This window comes from Tyto alba, unplaced genomic scaffold (genome assembly GCF_018691265.1).
Source record: "Tyto alba isolate M040663 unplaced genomic scaffold, T.alba_DEE_v4.0 Super-Scaffold_45, whole genome shotgun sequence".
NCBI lineage: Eukaryota > Metazoa > Chordata > Aves > Strigiformes > Tytonidae > Tyto > Tyto alba.
This window is the reverse complement of record NW_024881321.1, coordinates 19,688,852-19,705,018: the sequence shown is the minus strand read 5'-3', so window position 1 is coordinate 19,705,018 and position 16,167 is coordinate 19,688,852. Positions and strand designations below refer to the sequence as shown.

Sequence of the window (16,167 nt, the reverse complement as noted above, 5' to 3'; positions counted from 1 at the left end):
TTTTCATGTTCTTCTACCCAAAATATAACAATTACCAAGTTACTGAGTCAGTAAACAGGTATTTTTAATTCATAAGCCTTTCAGGAGCATGAATATTTACTTCCCTTTTAATTGAAATTAATATTTGGTACCATATGGTCAAGTAGTATGGAAACTCTTTTCTTACAGTACCTCACATACTAGAAGTACTTGAATTTTTGTCAAAATTTCTGGTATATCAGTTAAATAGAGCTAAACTAATTTCACCTGCATTTATAATGGTTTCTTGCCAGATTTCTTCTGTCAGGCACTAAAGACAGACTTGAATTTTTTTCAATGTAGAATCAGTTGGCTTTTAAGTTGTCCCTTCAGTAGTATCCGGTCCTGCACAGTTTCTTGAGCATTGCTGTTTTCTCAGCAGGATTACTTTGGAAAATTCTTACTGTGGAAATTCTGAAAGGAATGTGGAAGTACTTAGTAAAGATGGGGGGAGTAAAGCATAATAAATCATCAAATGAAATATTTCTGCTAGGAAGCAGAAATAATATACTTCCCACATCTGTAGTAGATAAAGCAAGAAGTGTGAGGCCTAAAAGACAGCACAGGAGACTTAAGTTAGATATTAAAAACATTTTCTGATATTAAAGAATACTGAAACACTTTGCCTAGAGAAGTGATAGGACTTCTTTCATTGGAAATCTGTAAGAACTGGTTAGATAGATACTGTCAGTAATGGCTTAGGTATAACTGACTTTGCCCTGGAGTGGAGGAATTGATTAGGCGACCTCCAGAGGATCATAAATATGACAGGAAGCTTGCTTGGAAGCATATTTTTTTGGTCTTAAGTGTTTAATGTTTTTGTCAAAGAAAAAAAGACAAGGTGTTAGCTGTCAGGGTATATCCATGGTAGGTTCAAAGATTAGCTGCCCTGTTTTCTTTTTCTCAGTCCCATGACTGCATGTCTCCATACCCTTCTTTCTTTTTCTGTTTTGTTCAAGTTAAACACATAGAAGATGAAAAGTGGCATACCACTGTAAAAAGCGAGAGTCTTTATGATACATGTTTGTATTCTACCTTTCCGTAACTCAATGCTTGATGATGAAAGATTTGTGATAGGAATCAGAAGACTGCTAATTACTTTTCAGTTTTAACAGGTGAAAATTAAGGTAGTCTAAGTAGACATGAATAATAGAAATAGACCAGAGTTGTTTGATCACTTCTGTGAGCTGCAAGTACAAAATAGTTGTTACTGCTGCATACAGTATACAAATAGTATAACATCCTAAATACCATTGTTTATTTTTGCCATCAGGTGAACAAGCTACTGAATGATAGAAAGGGAGAAGTGTAAATCTAAATGCCATTGCAGCAATTTCATTGTGTATTTATTGAACTACATATATAGCAGCCTTTTTTTATTAATATTATTATGTGCTTCTTTGGGGAATGGGGTGGCATTACAGGTAATACAACCCTTAGTTCAGCAACCTAGTTTACCGGTAGTGAAACAATCAGTCAAGGAGCGATTAGGTCCAGTACCTGCAAGTAATATTGAACCTGCAGAAGCACAGAGTGCCAATACAGAAGTCACTCAGGTATGTATAATAGTCAAAAAATCAGTTGCATGTTTTTCTTTCTGTCATAGGTTCCCTAGTGTATGAATATATCCATTAGTTACTCATACAGTGCAAGTACTCATTTACTACTTATAAGTGCATCTAATTTGATTTAGTGGTGTTTTGATATTAAAGTTTTCATCAGGGCAATGATACTTGGCTTTCTTATCCAAGAATGGTACTTAATTTTTAGTATCATAGCCTTTTACTTTTAAAGGCATTCCAAAAATATTCCAGTAAGGTTGTGTTAAATTGCAATTTTCTGAATTCAAAATAATGTTGTATTTATCCAAAGAACTGAAAGCTATATATTTTTTTTAATATTATGTCTGTTAAACAGCTAAAACCATTTAAAGGTGTTTTCAGTATTTGTACATCACCCTTAATACAAGGAAGGATGTAACCACAGTACCATTATGAATAATGACAGAATCTGGCATGTTACTCTGATTAGAAATAGCCTTTACATTTTTATTGTGTTAGAAGTATTTCATTATTAAGATTGTGCCACTACTTTAGTTTTCCTTCTGAAAAGGAAGACCACCACACTTCAGAAAACGTTTGTAGTTTAAATTCAATCAACTTTCTGCAATTGATGCCTGCAAATAGCGGGTTTATAAAACACAAAAACTGAAGTGTATTTGAAAGGGCCTGTGTAGATAATCCTCTGCCAGCTAGTGTGTCATGGACTTCTTGCAAAAAACATGCAGTGTAATATTTGATTCCAAATTTGACTTTATCTTTGTCTTATCCAATCTATTTATAGATGTCTATTAACTGTAAAATAAAATATCTAAATTTGATTTTATTAACTGCCTTAATATAATTTTCCTTGTGTTGTTGCTCAAAAATCTATGGTTTTATCAAATATGTTTTTTCTAAATTCCTAACATTTGGAATTACACAGGAAACAGTAAAATATTCGCAAAGTGTATTTGAATATAATTTTGTTTTGTTTTCTTAGAATGTGACTAAATTATCTGTGAAGGATAGACTGGGTTTTGTGTCAAAGCCAGTTACTCCAACAACTGAAAAGGTAAGAGGATGTCTCTCATTCTCTTCTCATTTAATTTCAGTGGAATTAATTTTATTATAAAACCCCATGTGTCAATATTAAATTTATTTCATAACTATGAATCAAGTCACTTGTTAAAGTTTAGTTTTTTGAAGTATAGTATATTGAAATGCCGGTTAGCAGATGGCTAAATGACTATAAGAAGAAAACATGCTAGGACAGAAGCTGCTATTATGTGTTTTTTGTTTTAATATAGTAGGTTCTGTTTATCCAGCCATGAGAATAATTAGATACATTCTAGGATCCTGAGTTGTTAGAAGAATACAGAAATAAATTTTAAAAATAAATAATTTTAAAAATAAATATCAACACTACATATGAATCGATAGAAAGCCTTTCTATAAAAATGTTTTGGGGCTTTTGTTGTCCCTTAAAAGGTGATGCTGTAAATGTTTACCTTCTTATTTGGCCTTGCAATCTTCAATACTTGTGAAAAGGTAAAAGTGGAAATCAATCAGTATAGAAAGGACAAAGAGAGGTAAGGTGGGAAAGGTGCATCTGAATTGTGGTTGAGTTACGTATTTTCCCCTGTGGTTGTGATTTTTCAGAACACAGAGTTGTTGATGTGTTTAGTAGCAAAGTCCGTGATGCATGTTTCCAGATCTGTTTAACACCTTAGGGGACGGGCTTCCCCGGTGTTTATAAGATTCATTTGAGAAGACTTCTGGTAGAAAGTCAGCAAGCTTGACCCAGTAACAAGATTCCTCTGTCTAGGTGTATATCTGTTCTTTTGGGATTTGGCTTGACCTGGAATGAATGAAGCATTCACTGTATTTCCCCCCCACCCCCTTACAGTATGGCAGTTAATGCATTTAGTGGGGCCTAACAACTAAAATTCACTCCAAAGATACTATGCTCTACTTAGCATACAAAGGTAACAATACTCAGTGTTGAGTTGTAATTGTAGAGGATGCCTCTTGGATTAATTTCAAACTGAGCAGTCCAGTTAAATGCACTGATCTTGGCTCTTGCCTACGTTATGTTGTTAGTTTGATTTAGTTGCATTCTTGTTGCCCTAAATTCATCACAGATAAATATCTTACTGTGTATCTCTGAACTACATTTTACATACATACTACATATTTACTTTAGAAATAGTAAGTCTGCTTCAGTTTAAGTGGAAATATTTTTTTTTCCTCCTCCCTCCTTATTCCATAAGAGCTGAATTATCCTGAAACACTTTTCTACAAAGAGTAAAGTAATGCTAAAATGGTTTTCTGCTGGTGGGCTGGTTGTGAAGCAGCAGTTTCCTTGGCATTTTTAGTAGGGCTCTGAAACTTGGTTTGGCCTGTTTTTTACCTACTGCTGTCCCTTTACGAGGAAATGCCTTGCTTAATTTGCAGTGATAATGCTCTGTAACCATTAGAAATTCAATGATTGACATCTGTCAAAAAACATACATGTCATGTCCTGGATGTTTTTTTGCTTCTGACCGAGTGCAGGGTATGACAAGAACTTCCCAGTAAGAAAGTAGGTAACTGTGCTTCCCAAAGAGCAGGAGGAAAAGGAGGTGAAACAGTCATCGTGAGGCCTTTTAAGATCTGTATAGGGACTTGCAATTTATGAACTTGTGAAGAGATTGATGCTATTCCTTCTCTTGTATAGTATTAACAGACTTAAAGACATTAATCTGTTGTTTCTCACTCTTCTGTATTAGTTGGTGTAGGCACATCAGCTGTGGCATCTCTCCTTATATTAAAAGAGGTGAGGAAGTATGGTTCACTCTGCCATGAAGACAGTTCAGGGCAAAAGGAATGTGTCAATATTTTTGTCTTTACTTGGTCCTCTGTGGTGTAGCCTGTCCTAAAGCGACTTTGTAATAGGAACTATATGATCAGGGTGTGCACACCTTAATGTGCTTTAATAGAGTTTTTAAAAAATTCTTTCATCTCCTTTTTAATGGCCTGCTTAGAGCATTTTACATCACCTTTTATAATACCCCATAATATGCTTTGATTTTTTTGTTCTCTGCACTGCCTACTCTGGAAAATACTGTGGGAAGAAATAGTATAAATTGCACAACAAAGTAAAAAAACTTTTATATGCAGCATTCCTGTTGTAAATTCTTCTGATCTCTTTATCTTTTCTCTCTTTCTAATGTTTCATGGCAGTCTCTTTTTCTTTTTTTTTTTTTTTTTTCCTGTTGGTGAGCACTGTGTCTATTTTATGGAGTGCATGGTGACCAGTAGACACTGCATGCATCTTTTGATTTTCCACATACATATAAAACATTTTGAGACTCCTGGAAAAGATACCAATTGTATAATTGCTGTGATTTGCTAACAAGGCAGACAAGATATTGCCTATATTACCTCCAGCATTTAGCCGTGGATTTTTCAATACTAAATGGCCAAAATGTCTTTTAAGGAACACAATAAAAAAACAGAATAGTCCAAATCTTCAGGTATTGCAGAGATGTACATAGTATACTTTAGAGAGGTTGTAAAGCAGACAACTGTGTTCTCAGCAAGTCGTTGAGAAATGTCATACCTCATTACAAATGTAAGAAGAACTGAGAGACATAGGAGTCTCTTCCTTTGCTGTACGATGTTGAAGACTTCCCTGTACTTGAATTCTTGCTGATTGTGTAAGCTCAACTTTGCACAAGCTGCATGTGAAAAGGAACTATTCTATCTACTTTGGACCTTAGTCTCTAAAATTATGTTGAATTTTTGCTTGGAAAATTCATGCAGCCACAAAAAAAATGTATTTTAAACTTAAAACAAAACAAAACAAAAACAACAAACAAAAAACCAACAACTTCAGTTATTCTTAGGAAAATCTCAATCTTTTACTTCCTTAATTATGCTCAAATACATACAATTTTATATATTTGAAGCTTGGAACTACATATGAAATCTCAGTGGAAAGGATTTATAATCTGATGTTTATAATTCTTACCTATCTGATGTGGTGCTGCCTCTTTAAAAATTGCTTAACTTCAGCAACTCCAAATACAATTGTTACACCAAATTTTTATATTCCATATCATCAAAACAGACAAAAGAAAAGACACTTATATATTTTTAAGCACTCATGGCTTTTTTTTTTAATTGAAATTCACTGGCAAAAAAAAATAAAATGATTTCCTCCTATAGGTTTTATCCACTTCTACTGGCTTGACAAAAACTGTGTACAACCCTGCTGCTTTGAAGGCAGCACAGAAATCTTTGCCTGTTGTTTCCACTTCCGTGCTAGACTCTAATGAAGCACAGAAGAAAAAACAGGTAAATTAAATATGCTTCTTTATAAAATGGACCTAGATTGGGAACTTGTGACCTCTAGACATAGTGCACTATGTATATTCATCTCAAGAGCATAGATGAAACTACTTATAAGGTTAAATTCACTATAATGGTTTCTTTTCAAAGGACAAGAAAATTCAGCATTGTTTTGTTAATTTTTTTCAGTGTATGTTCAGGCAGTGTAAGCAGGTTTAAAACTCTATAGAAGTTCAAAATATGAAACACTTTTTCCTGAAGGCAGAATCTCTATGTTGAGGCATGAATTCTCTATTGGGAGTGGGAGGGGAGTATAGTATAGCCACTGTTCTTCTCTCTTCAGCCTTTCTGGAACTGGCATTTATTATCATCAAACTGACCTTTACTCTCAGTGTATTTTGTACTTGGGACCAGAATTGTTTCTTCACTTGAGAGAACTGAGAACTGTATGACTATGCATTTCGTTGTTTACAAGCTATAGTTCTTCTGCATCCATTTTTATTTTTGCATAGTACTAGGTTTTCTCTTTTTTTTTTTTTTTCTTCATGTTAGAGAGGAGATGTAACAAAAATGCATTTGGCCTTGATTAAGTCAGGCAGTTATAGTTTAGCTCGCTTAGAATTTTTAGAAGAGCCCAGTAAAGCTCCTTTTATTCCTTATAATTTCTTATTTATTCTTATAATTCTTTTTCTTATTTTTTTATTCTTCTCATTTAGAAAAGCTAAATACAGGACAGTGTTTATCTTACTGGTTTCAAACCTCAAATTGACAGTTCAATCCTAAATTACATTCAAACAGAAGTGTTAAAAGCAGTATAACTGTTAAAGATTTTAGCCTATTGGTAAACTTCTGTAACTATTGTCTAATATAATTTGACAGAGCAGTTTGTAGCTGCATGTCAGTTGTGGCATTGGTCCAGACTTCAAAGAAATCACTTCTAATTTTGGGACTTCATTTCATATTTGTCCCCTAAAACATGTTTTTCAGAATTAGAGCATTTACCTTTCAAGTTAAGATGATAAGTGCCTGGGAAATGGCAAAAAGCTTGTAATAAAATTATGGACTCGTCATAACAGCTGTAGGAGTTTTTTTTGAGAGAAGACACTGAAGGCATGCTAGGTGATTGGCTCTTTTTTCATGTGGTCTTCTGCTCCTTCCTCTCCAGAGATTTCTATTACAGTGTACTTGTGGAAAAACATGATTTTGTGGGACTCACTCCTTTCTTCCTGTTTCCCTGTTTTTTCTAATCATTCATCTCCTTGTCTTATCTTCTTTTTCCCTTCAGAAAAATGATTGCACACTGTGTTGCAAAACTAACATTTCATGGAGCATAATTTGTCAGTATTTGGGAAGGCATACAGAAACATTATTATTATTCCCTTTTTATGGCTGTTGTGTATTTACACTCTTTGTATGAGATAATCCACTTGCAGTCTGATCCCAGTTGATGGGTGATCTACAAGTGCAAAATCATCTTCTGCCTCTCCTCCTTTATCCCAGTAAATATGTTGATATCAAAGCTCTTAATTGTTTTCTGCAAGTATCCTGCTGTCTAAGACTTCTACATTCTGTATCTGAGAGTAAGAAGCAATTGCTTTCTCTCAAGCAGCATTAGTAGAAGCTGAACACAACAGCTGTGGTATCTCCTTCTGCTTCTCCTGAGTGCTATATGTCACAAATTTATCAGTTTCAGTTTATTTTGATTTGCCTATTGCAATGTCAAGATTCTGTTTTTAGCAGATTGAGTGGTAGTACTTGTCACTTCCAAGTTATATCAGTCAGACACAGAAGAGATGGTTTTCTTTGGGTAACATTTTAATTTTAGAAAACAGAATGTATTTTCTTTCTGCTTGTAACTGTACTGGAGAATGTTTTAATTGATGGACTTGATTTACAGTTGCTTTCAAGATACTGTCCTTGCACATTTAAGCTCTTGTATGTTGTACCTCTTGCGGTAGTATATTATATTGCCTTTCAGCTTTCAGTGGAGTTGTGTAAGGGGCTACTTTTTACGTAAGTAATAATGAAGTCTTCCTAGCACAGATCTAACTAAGAAAGATCATTAGATCCTTCGCTAATTTGGTAATGCATTGTTTTCCAAAACATAATTTGAAATGTTGTCTTTCAGTACCTTGAGTTTCTGTTACTGGTTTGTGGTTTTTTTTTTTTTTTTGTTTGTTTTTTTTGCTGTTATTCTAAATTACTACTGTATAGTTGTCAGGTATAGTATATTATTCTTACAGTATTATTTTTCAAAATCTAGAAACTTTCTATATTTTTTTTATGCTTCTAGGAAGCATTACGACTTCAACAAGATGTGAGAAAAAAGAAGCAAGAAATCTTAGAGAAGCACATTGAAACACAAAAGGTAAAATATTAGCATTAAAGAAAGGCAGCAATTAGTTTGTAAAATCTGTTTACTGTAAATTATTTCAGAATTTGTAAGTGTGGGCTACAAAACTGGCCTATAAAATAAGCATTCTCCTAGAATGGTATTATCACATTATTTTAAATTTAGACTTTTATTCTAACTTGTCTTGTTAGTTCACTTAAACTACAAGCTTATGGAATTTAGGTGCAATATTAATTGAAATTGTCTAATTTGAGTGCAACATGCATTTGTTTTTTGGGAGAATTTAAAGCCTGAGAGTTTTATGTGACAAGAGAAGGAGGACTGATGTAGAAAAGTATGCTTGAATGCACTTAAGTTTAGGAGGAGAGACAAGCTAAAATGTCATTTAAATTGAATAAAAATTTTGAAGTAACTTAAAGATGTTATACAAATTTGTCCAAATGAAATGGAGATATCATATGTTCAGTATCAAATTAGTTGGAGATTCAGACAAAGATTTTCATTTAATATAAGCTGTTAAAAGCCCTATGTGTTGAGTTTGAATATCACAGCAAAATAAATGCAGTATTCTTTTTTTCCATTAATTGTAAGGAGTACTGGAAAACAAACCTGTAATAGGAGTTCTAAGCAAAAAGATTTTATTTTTTTAAATTGGACAGATGCTGATTTCAAAGCTGGAGAAGAATAAAGCCATGAAGTCAGAAGACAAAGCAGAAATAATGAAAACACTGGAAATTTTGACTAATAGCATTACCAAGTTAAAGGATGAATTAAAAGGTGTATCACCAGGAGGAGGGGCTCCTTTAAAAAGCATGAAAACTAAGACTCAGGTACTCAAGTTTTGGTCAACTTTTTAGTAAGATTAATTCACCTGTTTATGTGGGCAGTATAAAAATGTGCAGCCACATCAGCAGTATTTAGAGCCATACTGGTTTAATTTTGAAGTAACCTTTGAAGTGAGATTGGTTTTGCCTTCTTTTAAAAGGAACATAGATAATTTTAGAACCATGCTGTTGTTTAAAAGGTTTACCCACAGTTACATAGATATTACATCATCTGGAAAGTCAAAAAACAAAACAGAAATCTCACAATCAATCTTTTGTCTTATCCCATCTCCTGTGTATAGTCAATTGCTTTCTTAAATTGTGAAGAGAAATCATGAAAATACTATTTCTTATGCAAAAGGATTATCATTATGCAACACATCTCTGGTCAGTTTTCATACACAAAACAAAGTCCTTCATAAATCTAGTTGATTACTCTACTGGTACATAATTTTCCGGGGCTTTTTATGTCACTGAAATTTTTCAGTATATAAAGCTTTTTAGATTGAAGATTATACTGGTCAGTTTTCCTTTGATCTAGCTACCCGTGTCTGGGTTGTACCTGTGAGAGGAATTTCTCTCCTCTGCTATCATTCTCGTTAGTACATGGCTATAATGAGTTTTCCAGTTGCTTAAAGATCTAATTAAGTTATCTTTTTAAAATGCAGTATTTTGCTTTTTGTAAGTATTTGTTCCTAAACAGGTCACAAGGTGATTAAGAATTAAGTGAGACTTTGAGAAATAACATTTTAAGAAAATAACATGTTCTTTTAAATGTTAAAAAAGTAAAAAAGTTAAGCTTTTCTTGCTTTATCAAGTGAGGAAGTGCACGCTAATAAAAGAGCAGATTTTTGTACAGTGCGTTTTCTGGTAAAGACAAAAAATCTTTTTTTTTTTAACTTTTTAACTTAAGTGCAGCATTTTAACCCATGAATTATTTTACCCTGAGAGTGGTCCTGTAAATTCTTGGGAGTGCACAAGAAAATTAGGCTGAGAACACAGTATTGCTCAAAATACTTGAGATTGGAAGGGATCTTGGGATTGTCTTATTCCATCACAGGGTGCTGCTAAGAAGAGTCTGGATGTCTTCTTTACATATCCATACTGAGTATTTATACACATGGCAGAGATCTGCCCCACTGCTAACTTCTCTTTCTCAAGTTAAAAAATCCCAGCTCTGTCAGAATCTGCTTATGTAATAGATGCTCCAGTCCCTTAATCATCTTTGTGGCCTTTTGCTGGACACTCTCCACTATGTGTCTCTTGTGCTGGGAAACCTGGAACTGGACACAGCACTCCATATGTGGCCTCACCACTGCAGAGTATAGGAGAAGGATCACCTCACTTGTCGTGCTGGTGATGCTCTTTCTAATCCAGCCCAGGAGGCTGTTGACCTCCTTTGCCACAAGGATGCATTGCTGTCCCATGTTCAACTTCTTTTCTGCTACCAGAACCCCTCAGGTCGTCTTCATCTGGGCAGCCCCCAAGCTGTACTCATGGCTGAGGTTGTTCCTACCCAGGTGCAGGTCTTGACATTTCCCTTTGTTGAAATACAGGATGTTCCTCCTGCCTTGTTTCTCCAGCATGTCAAGATCCTTCTGAATGGAAATACAACCAGCTGGTATACCAACCATTCCTCCAAATCTTGTATTGTCCACAAACTTGCTGAGGACACGCTGTCTTACCATCCAGGTCACTAATGAAGGTGTTGAACAGTGACTGATCTCCAGCTGGACTTTCTGCCACTGATCAGAACCCTTTGAACCCAGCAGTTCAGCCTATTTTTAGTTCACATCACTGTCTCCCTATCTAGTCAGCACTTCATCCTATTGGCTGTGAAGGTGTTGTGGGCAACAGTATTGAAAACTGTACTGAAGTCAAGATAAACAACTTCCACTACGCTGCTCTTGTCCACCAAGCCAGTCATCTCATTGTAGACAGCTGTTAAGGTCAAGTGTGATTTCTCCTTTTTCCCCAATTACTTTCTTGTTCTTAATATGCTTGGAAATAGTTTCCAAGATGATGTGCTGCTTCATCCTCCCAGGGATTGTGGTGAGGCTGACCAGCATGTAGTTACCCAGATCTCCTTGCCCTTCTTGAAGATCGGAATGATACTTGCATTTTCTCAGTCCTGAAGAACCTCCCCCAAATGCCATGACCTTTCAAAGATAATTGAGATTGGCTTCGTGATGACATCAGTGAGCTCCTTCAGTACTTAATGGCTGCATCCTGTGGAGTCCCAGGTTTTTATGCATGTCCAGTTTGTTTAAATGTTTCCTAACTTGATTCTCATCCAACAAAGGTAAGTTGTTTTCCTTCAGGCTTTTCACTAGTCTCTGAATCTGGGATTGCTGAAGGTAAGTCTTTCCAGTAAAGGTTAAGGAGTAGGAGATATTGAGTACCTTGACCGTTCCTGTGTCCTCTGTTGCCACATCCCCTTTCACTTTCAGCAGTCATACCACATTTTTCACAGCACAGCGTTCCTCTTGCTGCTGGATTGACGTGCAGAAGCCTTTCTTCTTGTTTCTCACCCCCCTTACCAGATTCAACTCTAGGTGGGTAGGCTTTGACTTTCCAAACCAGTGCCTGCATGCTCAAACAGTTTCTCTATATTCCTTCTGTGATCTGACCCTGCTTCTACCTCTTGTATACTTTGTTTTTGGATATAAGTTTTGGCAGGATCTCCCGGTTCATCCAGGCAGACATCCTGTCACCTTTGCTTTATTTCCTGGACACTGTGGAACTTTGAGGATGTGCTTCTTGAAAATCATCCTCCCTTTCCAGCAGATGCCCAGGACCGTGGTCTTCGAACATGAGTCTTCTTCCAGTTGTCTGAAGAAGGCTTCATCTACTTCTCTTACCTGATCAGTCAGTTTGTAGTACTCATCCACTGCAACGTCACTCACATAGGTCTTAATCCTGACTTGTAAACTTTTGACTGGTTCATCATCTGTCCCTGGGCAGAGCTCTGTGCATTCATACTGGGCTCTCACATAAAGGGCAACTCCTGCTCCTCGCCGTCCTGGCTTGTCCTTCCTGTACCATTCCAGTTGTATGAGTTTTCCTATGAAGTTTCTGTAGTCCCTGTGACATTATAGCCCTGTAACTGCACACAGACATCTAATTCCTGCTCTTTGTTTCACATGTGTGTATGTATTAGTGTACAGGCTCTTCAGAGGGTCATTGATTTCCCGGAAAAGAAATGAGACCTTCCCCCATGATACTCTTCTGTGGGCCCTCCCTCATTTATGTGGATTGATATGTATTTACTTGAGGTGGTCCCCATTCAACCTGGTTTTGTTGATCTTGAGATCTCTTCTGCCCACATCACCCTTTGCTTTGTGACCTGGTCCACCACTTCCTTGTGTGACTTTTTACTAGTAAAGTGAGGTGGTACACTAATTTGAGTTAGTTTTAATGACGTTCTTGAGCTGGTTTTCCATTTCCTTTGTAATATGGAAAGTGAAGAAACATTTTAAGTAAACCTGTTTCATAATGGATAAAACATCCAAGCTGTAGAAAAGTTGATTTTATTGGTAGCTTTCCTCTCAGGGAGATTGTGCATTATCTGTGAGCATTTTTAACATGTTTGAAAGAGAGAAGACAATCAGTCCCTTCTGACCTTTGTGAAAGTGAGGATTTAACACAGCTTTCGGTTAAAATGTACAACTTTGACAATTTTCTGAAAGACTTTGCTCTGGGTTCTCTTGCATTTTGTTAGTGTTTAAAACCTCAGCAGCCCAGAAGACCCAGCAGACTTGAAGATGAGGCCCATGTGACTGTGCCATTATCTTTGCTTACTTCTGTCTTGTTCCAGTTCATGCAGATTACAAAATACTCTTCCCCTCTGAGTGTAGAAACCTTTGCTGCCTCTTGGTGTGTCTTTAAGGAGGTACTTTTTTCTTGAGACCTGGCACAGCTGTGTAAAAGAGAAGTCTTCATTAAGAGCACTAGAAATAAACCTCAAAAGTCTTTACGACACCAGTGTCACTGGCTGCTTTGTGAGTTCTAACTGCTGCTCATTATTATACTTCAGAAGTGGTTGTTTTGCCCTGTCATTGATGTGTTGAAACAGTGGGATTCAAGAGAAACACTGTTTCCAATTTTGAAAACTTTGAAAACCATTATACAGGAGATAATAGATTTTTTTTTTTTTCCTGTGGTTGCTGTAGATAATCAGAAAATGGGGCTGAAAGTGGTTCAGGTTGAAGTTGCCAGTTGAATAATCCAGTTTGGTTTTTTTTTTTTTTTTTTTCTTTTAAAGCTTCCAGGAAAAAAAAAACAAAGAAACAAAAAACCCCTTTCTTTAAAATTCAGTGGTGATACTTGGTTTCCAGCTGTCACAACTGTGAAACCTTCATCTCTTGACAACCAGCCTTTGAATACGTTACATGCTGTGGTTTTGCAATCAATGGGTGTAAATGTAAAACTGTTTCACAATCATCTATAATTTTACTCTTCATTTGTGATGTCACTGGAACATTTGGCTGCTGCTTTTTCCATGAAACAACAACAACAACAAAAAAAAAAAAAGCTTTCCGTTTGGAACAACTTCAAATAACATTTTCATGGCCACATAAAGCCCTTTCCTGCACCTGTACTGACACCTGCACCTCAGTGGTTGCAGTGAATGTGTCTAAATTTGTGTTCAGAGACACCTTTCAGTTTCATACATGTTTTTTCACCTTCTAATAATTTGTCTTGTTTTTTCTGCTGTGGTCTGAATAGAACTACCATTTGTGCTTTTTACATTATGTAATTATGATAAAGTTAAGATGCTTTTTCTGAATGCTGAATATAGATTTTGTATTAATTCATAATTGTACTGCATTTTTTTTTTGTAGAATCCTTTTTTATCTCATCATCACTACCGTATAATTTTTCATTTTCTATTTTGTGTATATTTGCTTTAGAAAAAATTCCACTGACTTTGGCTTTGTGTGGTAGTCTGAAAGGTTTGACATCACCAGACTCAAACATGGTACTACACATTGAAGTTTTATCTGCACAAGAGGGAAACTAAGCTCGTGCTTGGTTTGTTTTTGAAGATGAAAACCTAGTGTAGTAAACAGTATACCTGCAGAGTTACAGCTGTGGTCTGAATTAATAAGCCACAACTTGGTTAAGTTTAAAATTCCACTACAGCTTCTCATTTTCAAATTCCCTTTCCTTCGAGTTTCTAGGAATCTGTTTTCCAGATAGAGATGCTGTGGCAGACTACCTTGCCTGGCGGCCCGCACTGGCCGATCTTTAAGTCACTGTGTATTTCTGAAATAGTTTGCTGATAGGAGCATAGTAATAGATCTTTGGATTTTATCAGAAAATTGTTTCTTCAGTAGAGAATGTGAATTGTGGAACTAATAATTTACCGTAACAATTTCTTAGATGCAGAAAGAGTTACTAGATACTGAACTGGATTTATACAAGAAGATGCAAGCTGGGGAGGAAGTTACTGAATTAAGGCGAAAATATACAGAGCTACAGCTGGAAGTATGTTTGTCTCTTCTTTTGTAGCAATTAACTTTTAATCAAATATTTTCATATATGTTTATTAGTTTGTGTATTGTCATTAACTATTTTTTCCAGAGTGCAATATTAAGTTGCATGCAGATGGAGGCATTTAGCAGTAATATTTTAAAAAATCAGTTTCTGAAGTCCACTGAGGTAGAGATATAGTATTTTCTTTAATTTTGATTGCTAATCTATTTAAATATTCTGTAACAATTTATAAGACATGATACTTTATAATTTGTGGTAGTAATACTTCCTTGAGAGCCTGGAGTGTTTTTAAATTGTTGCTTGTAGTGGAGTTGTTTGATACAGAAGAGTTAAAAAACACTGATTTTTTTTAATTCTTAAGTGTTAGTATCTTAATGAGATTAACCAAAAAGACTTAAGTGCCAAAAGTAATATTACTACAGCATTGGTTTCAAGAGAAGAATGATTTATCAAAAGCAAATACAGTGTTTCATGAAGTGTTTACTGTATAGAAACAAGCTTTTTCTTGAAGTACTTTTAAAAAAATTCAGAAGGCTGTGCAAGATTCTTCATATCTGTGTCTTATTTTGAGAAATTCTGAATGCTCTGGGTGTTGTTCTGTGTTATATTGCACTGTCTTGCCTATATATTCGTGTAATTTCTACTTAATTGCATGATAATCTTATCTCTTTTTACTGTTAAGCAGGCTGCTGTGTCGCTTAAATCCTTCTTGTCTTAATGAAGTTTGGTCATGTCTTATGTATAACTACATATGAACACAGTGCACATACATACGGCTAAGTTGCATTAAAATCTTACTTTCAAACTAAGTTGTTATGCAGCTTTGGTAATTGTAAAAATAGATTTGTTAATAAGCCAAGCCAATTGACTAGAGATGACATAAAATCTTATGTTAATAATATATATTCTGATGGTGAATAATATTTCATAAGTGTATTGAGAGCTTACTTATAAATTGCACATTTTAGAAAATATGTGAATTGAATTATATGTAAAGTATCCATAGAAAAGTAAGTGCTCGTTCAAGATAAAATTACACCCTGGTTGAGTGTATTAATCCTACTGAATCTCTGTGAGTCTGTCTGTATTTTGAGTTGTAAAAAAAATCGTACCTCTTTCAGGAAAGTAAATTTCTGCTAGTAAAACAAATATTCTGAAATCTTTAACAAATACTGATCAAAGTGCATGGTAAAAAAAAGGGTTATTTGTAAAACATACCTGTATGTTTCAAGGAATAGCATGAAATGTATCCCTTGTAAAATTTACAAGAGGGTTATGGGGGTTTTTCTCCTTGATGTTGGTTTGATTCTTCAGTATTCTTGGAAGTTTTTCAGAAAAACTTACATTCACACATGGTCTTTGTGACTTTAACTCCCACAATATTCATGTGTTACTTCTCTGACTCATAACCTGCTGTTATATTCCAGGTGGCCCCGATTTTACTGTGAGAAAACCCAAACAGTATACAGCCTTGACTGTTGAGTCAGCATAATCTATAACTTCCTGGATTATTCGTTTAATCACTGGCATGAATTAAAGTAATGCTATCAGTGCTTGAGTTGTAAACACTAGGATATGTTAAAAACAGTGTTATAGTGAC

General features: G+C 35.3%; 1 protein-coding gene across 3 annotated transcripts in view; it reads left to right on the top strand.

Moving 5' to 3' along the window:
- The window catches only part of RBM26 (RNA binding motif protein 26), a 56,675-nt gene that overhangs the window by 27,931 nt on the left and 12,577 nt on the right, over positions 1 to 16,167 (top strand). For 2 of the 3 annotated variants that reach the window (XM_032999555.2, XM_032999554.2), the window contains exons 13-18: positions 1,443 to 1,574; positions 2,560 to 2,631; positions 5,769 to 5,897; positions 8,185 to 8,259; positions 8,904 to 9,074; positions 14,454 to 14,558. In XM_032999555.2, the coding sequence (XP_032855446.1) occupies positions 1,443 to 1,574; positions 2,560 to 2,631; positions 5,769 to 5,897; positions 8,185 to 8,259; positions 8,904 to 9,074; positions 14,454 to 14,558 (684 nt within the window). The remainder of the gene's footprint in view (positions 1 to 1,442; positions 1,575 to 2,559; positions 2,632 to 5,768; positions 5,898 to 8,184; positions 8,260 to 8,903; positions 9,075 to 14,453; positions 14,559 to 16,167) is intronic. The other variant, XM_032999556.2, reaches the window with a different exon arrangement.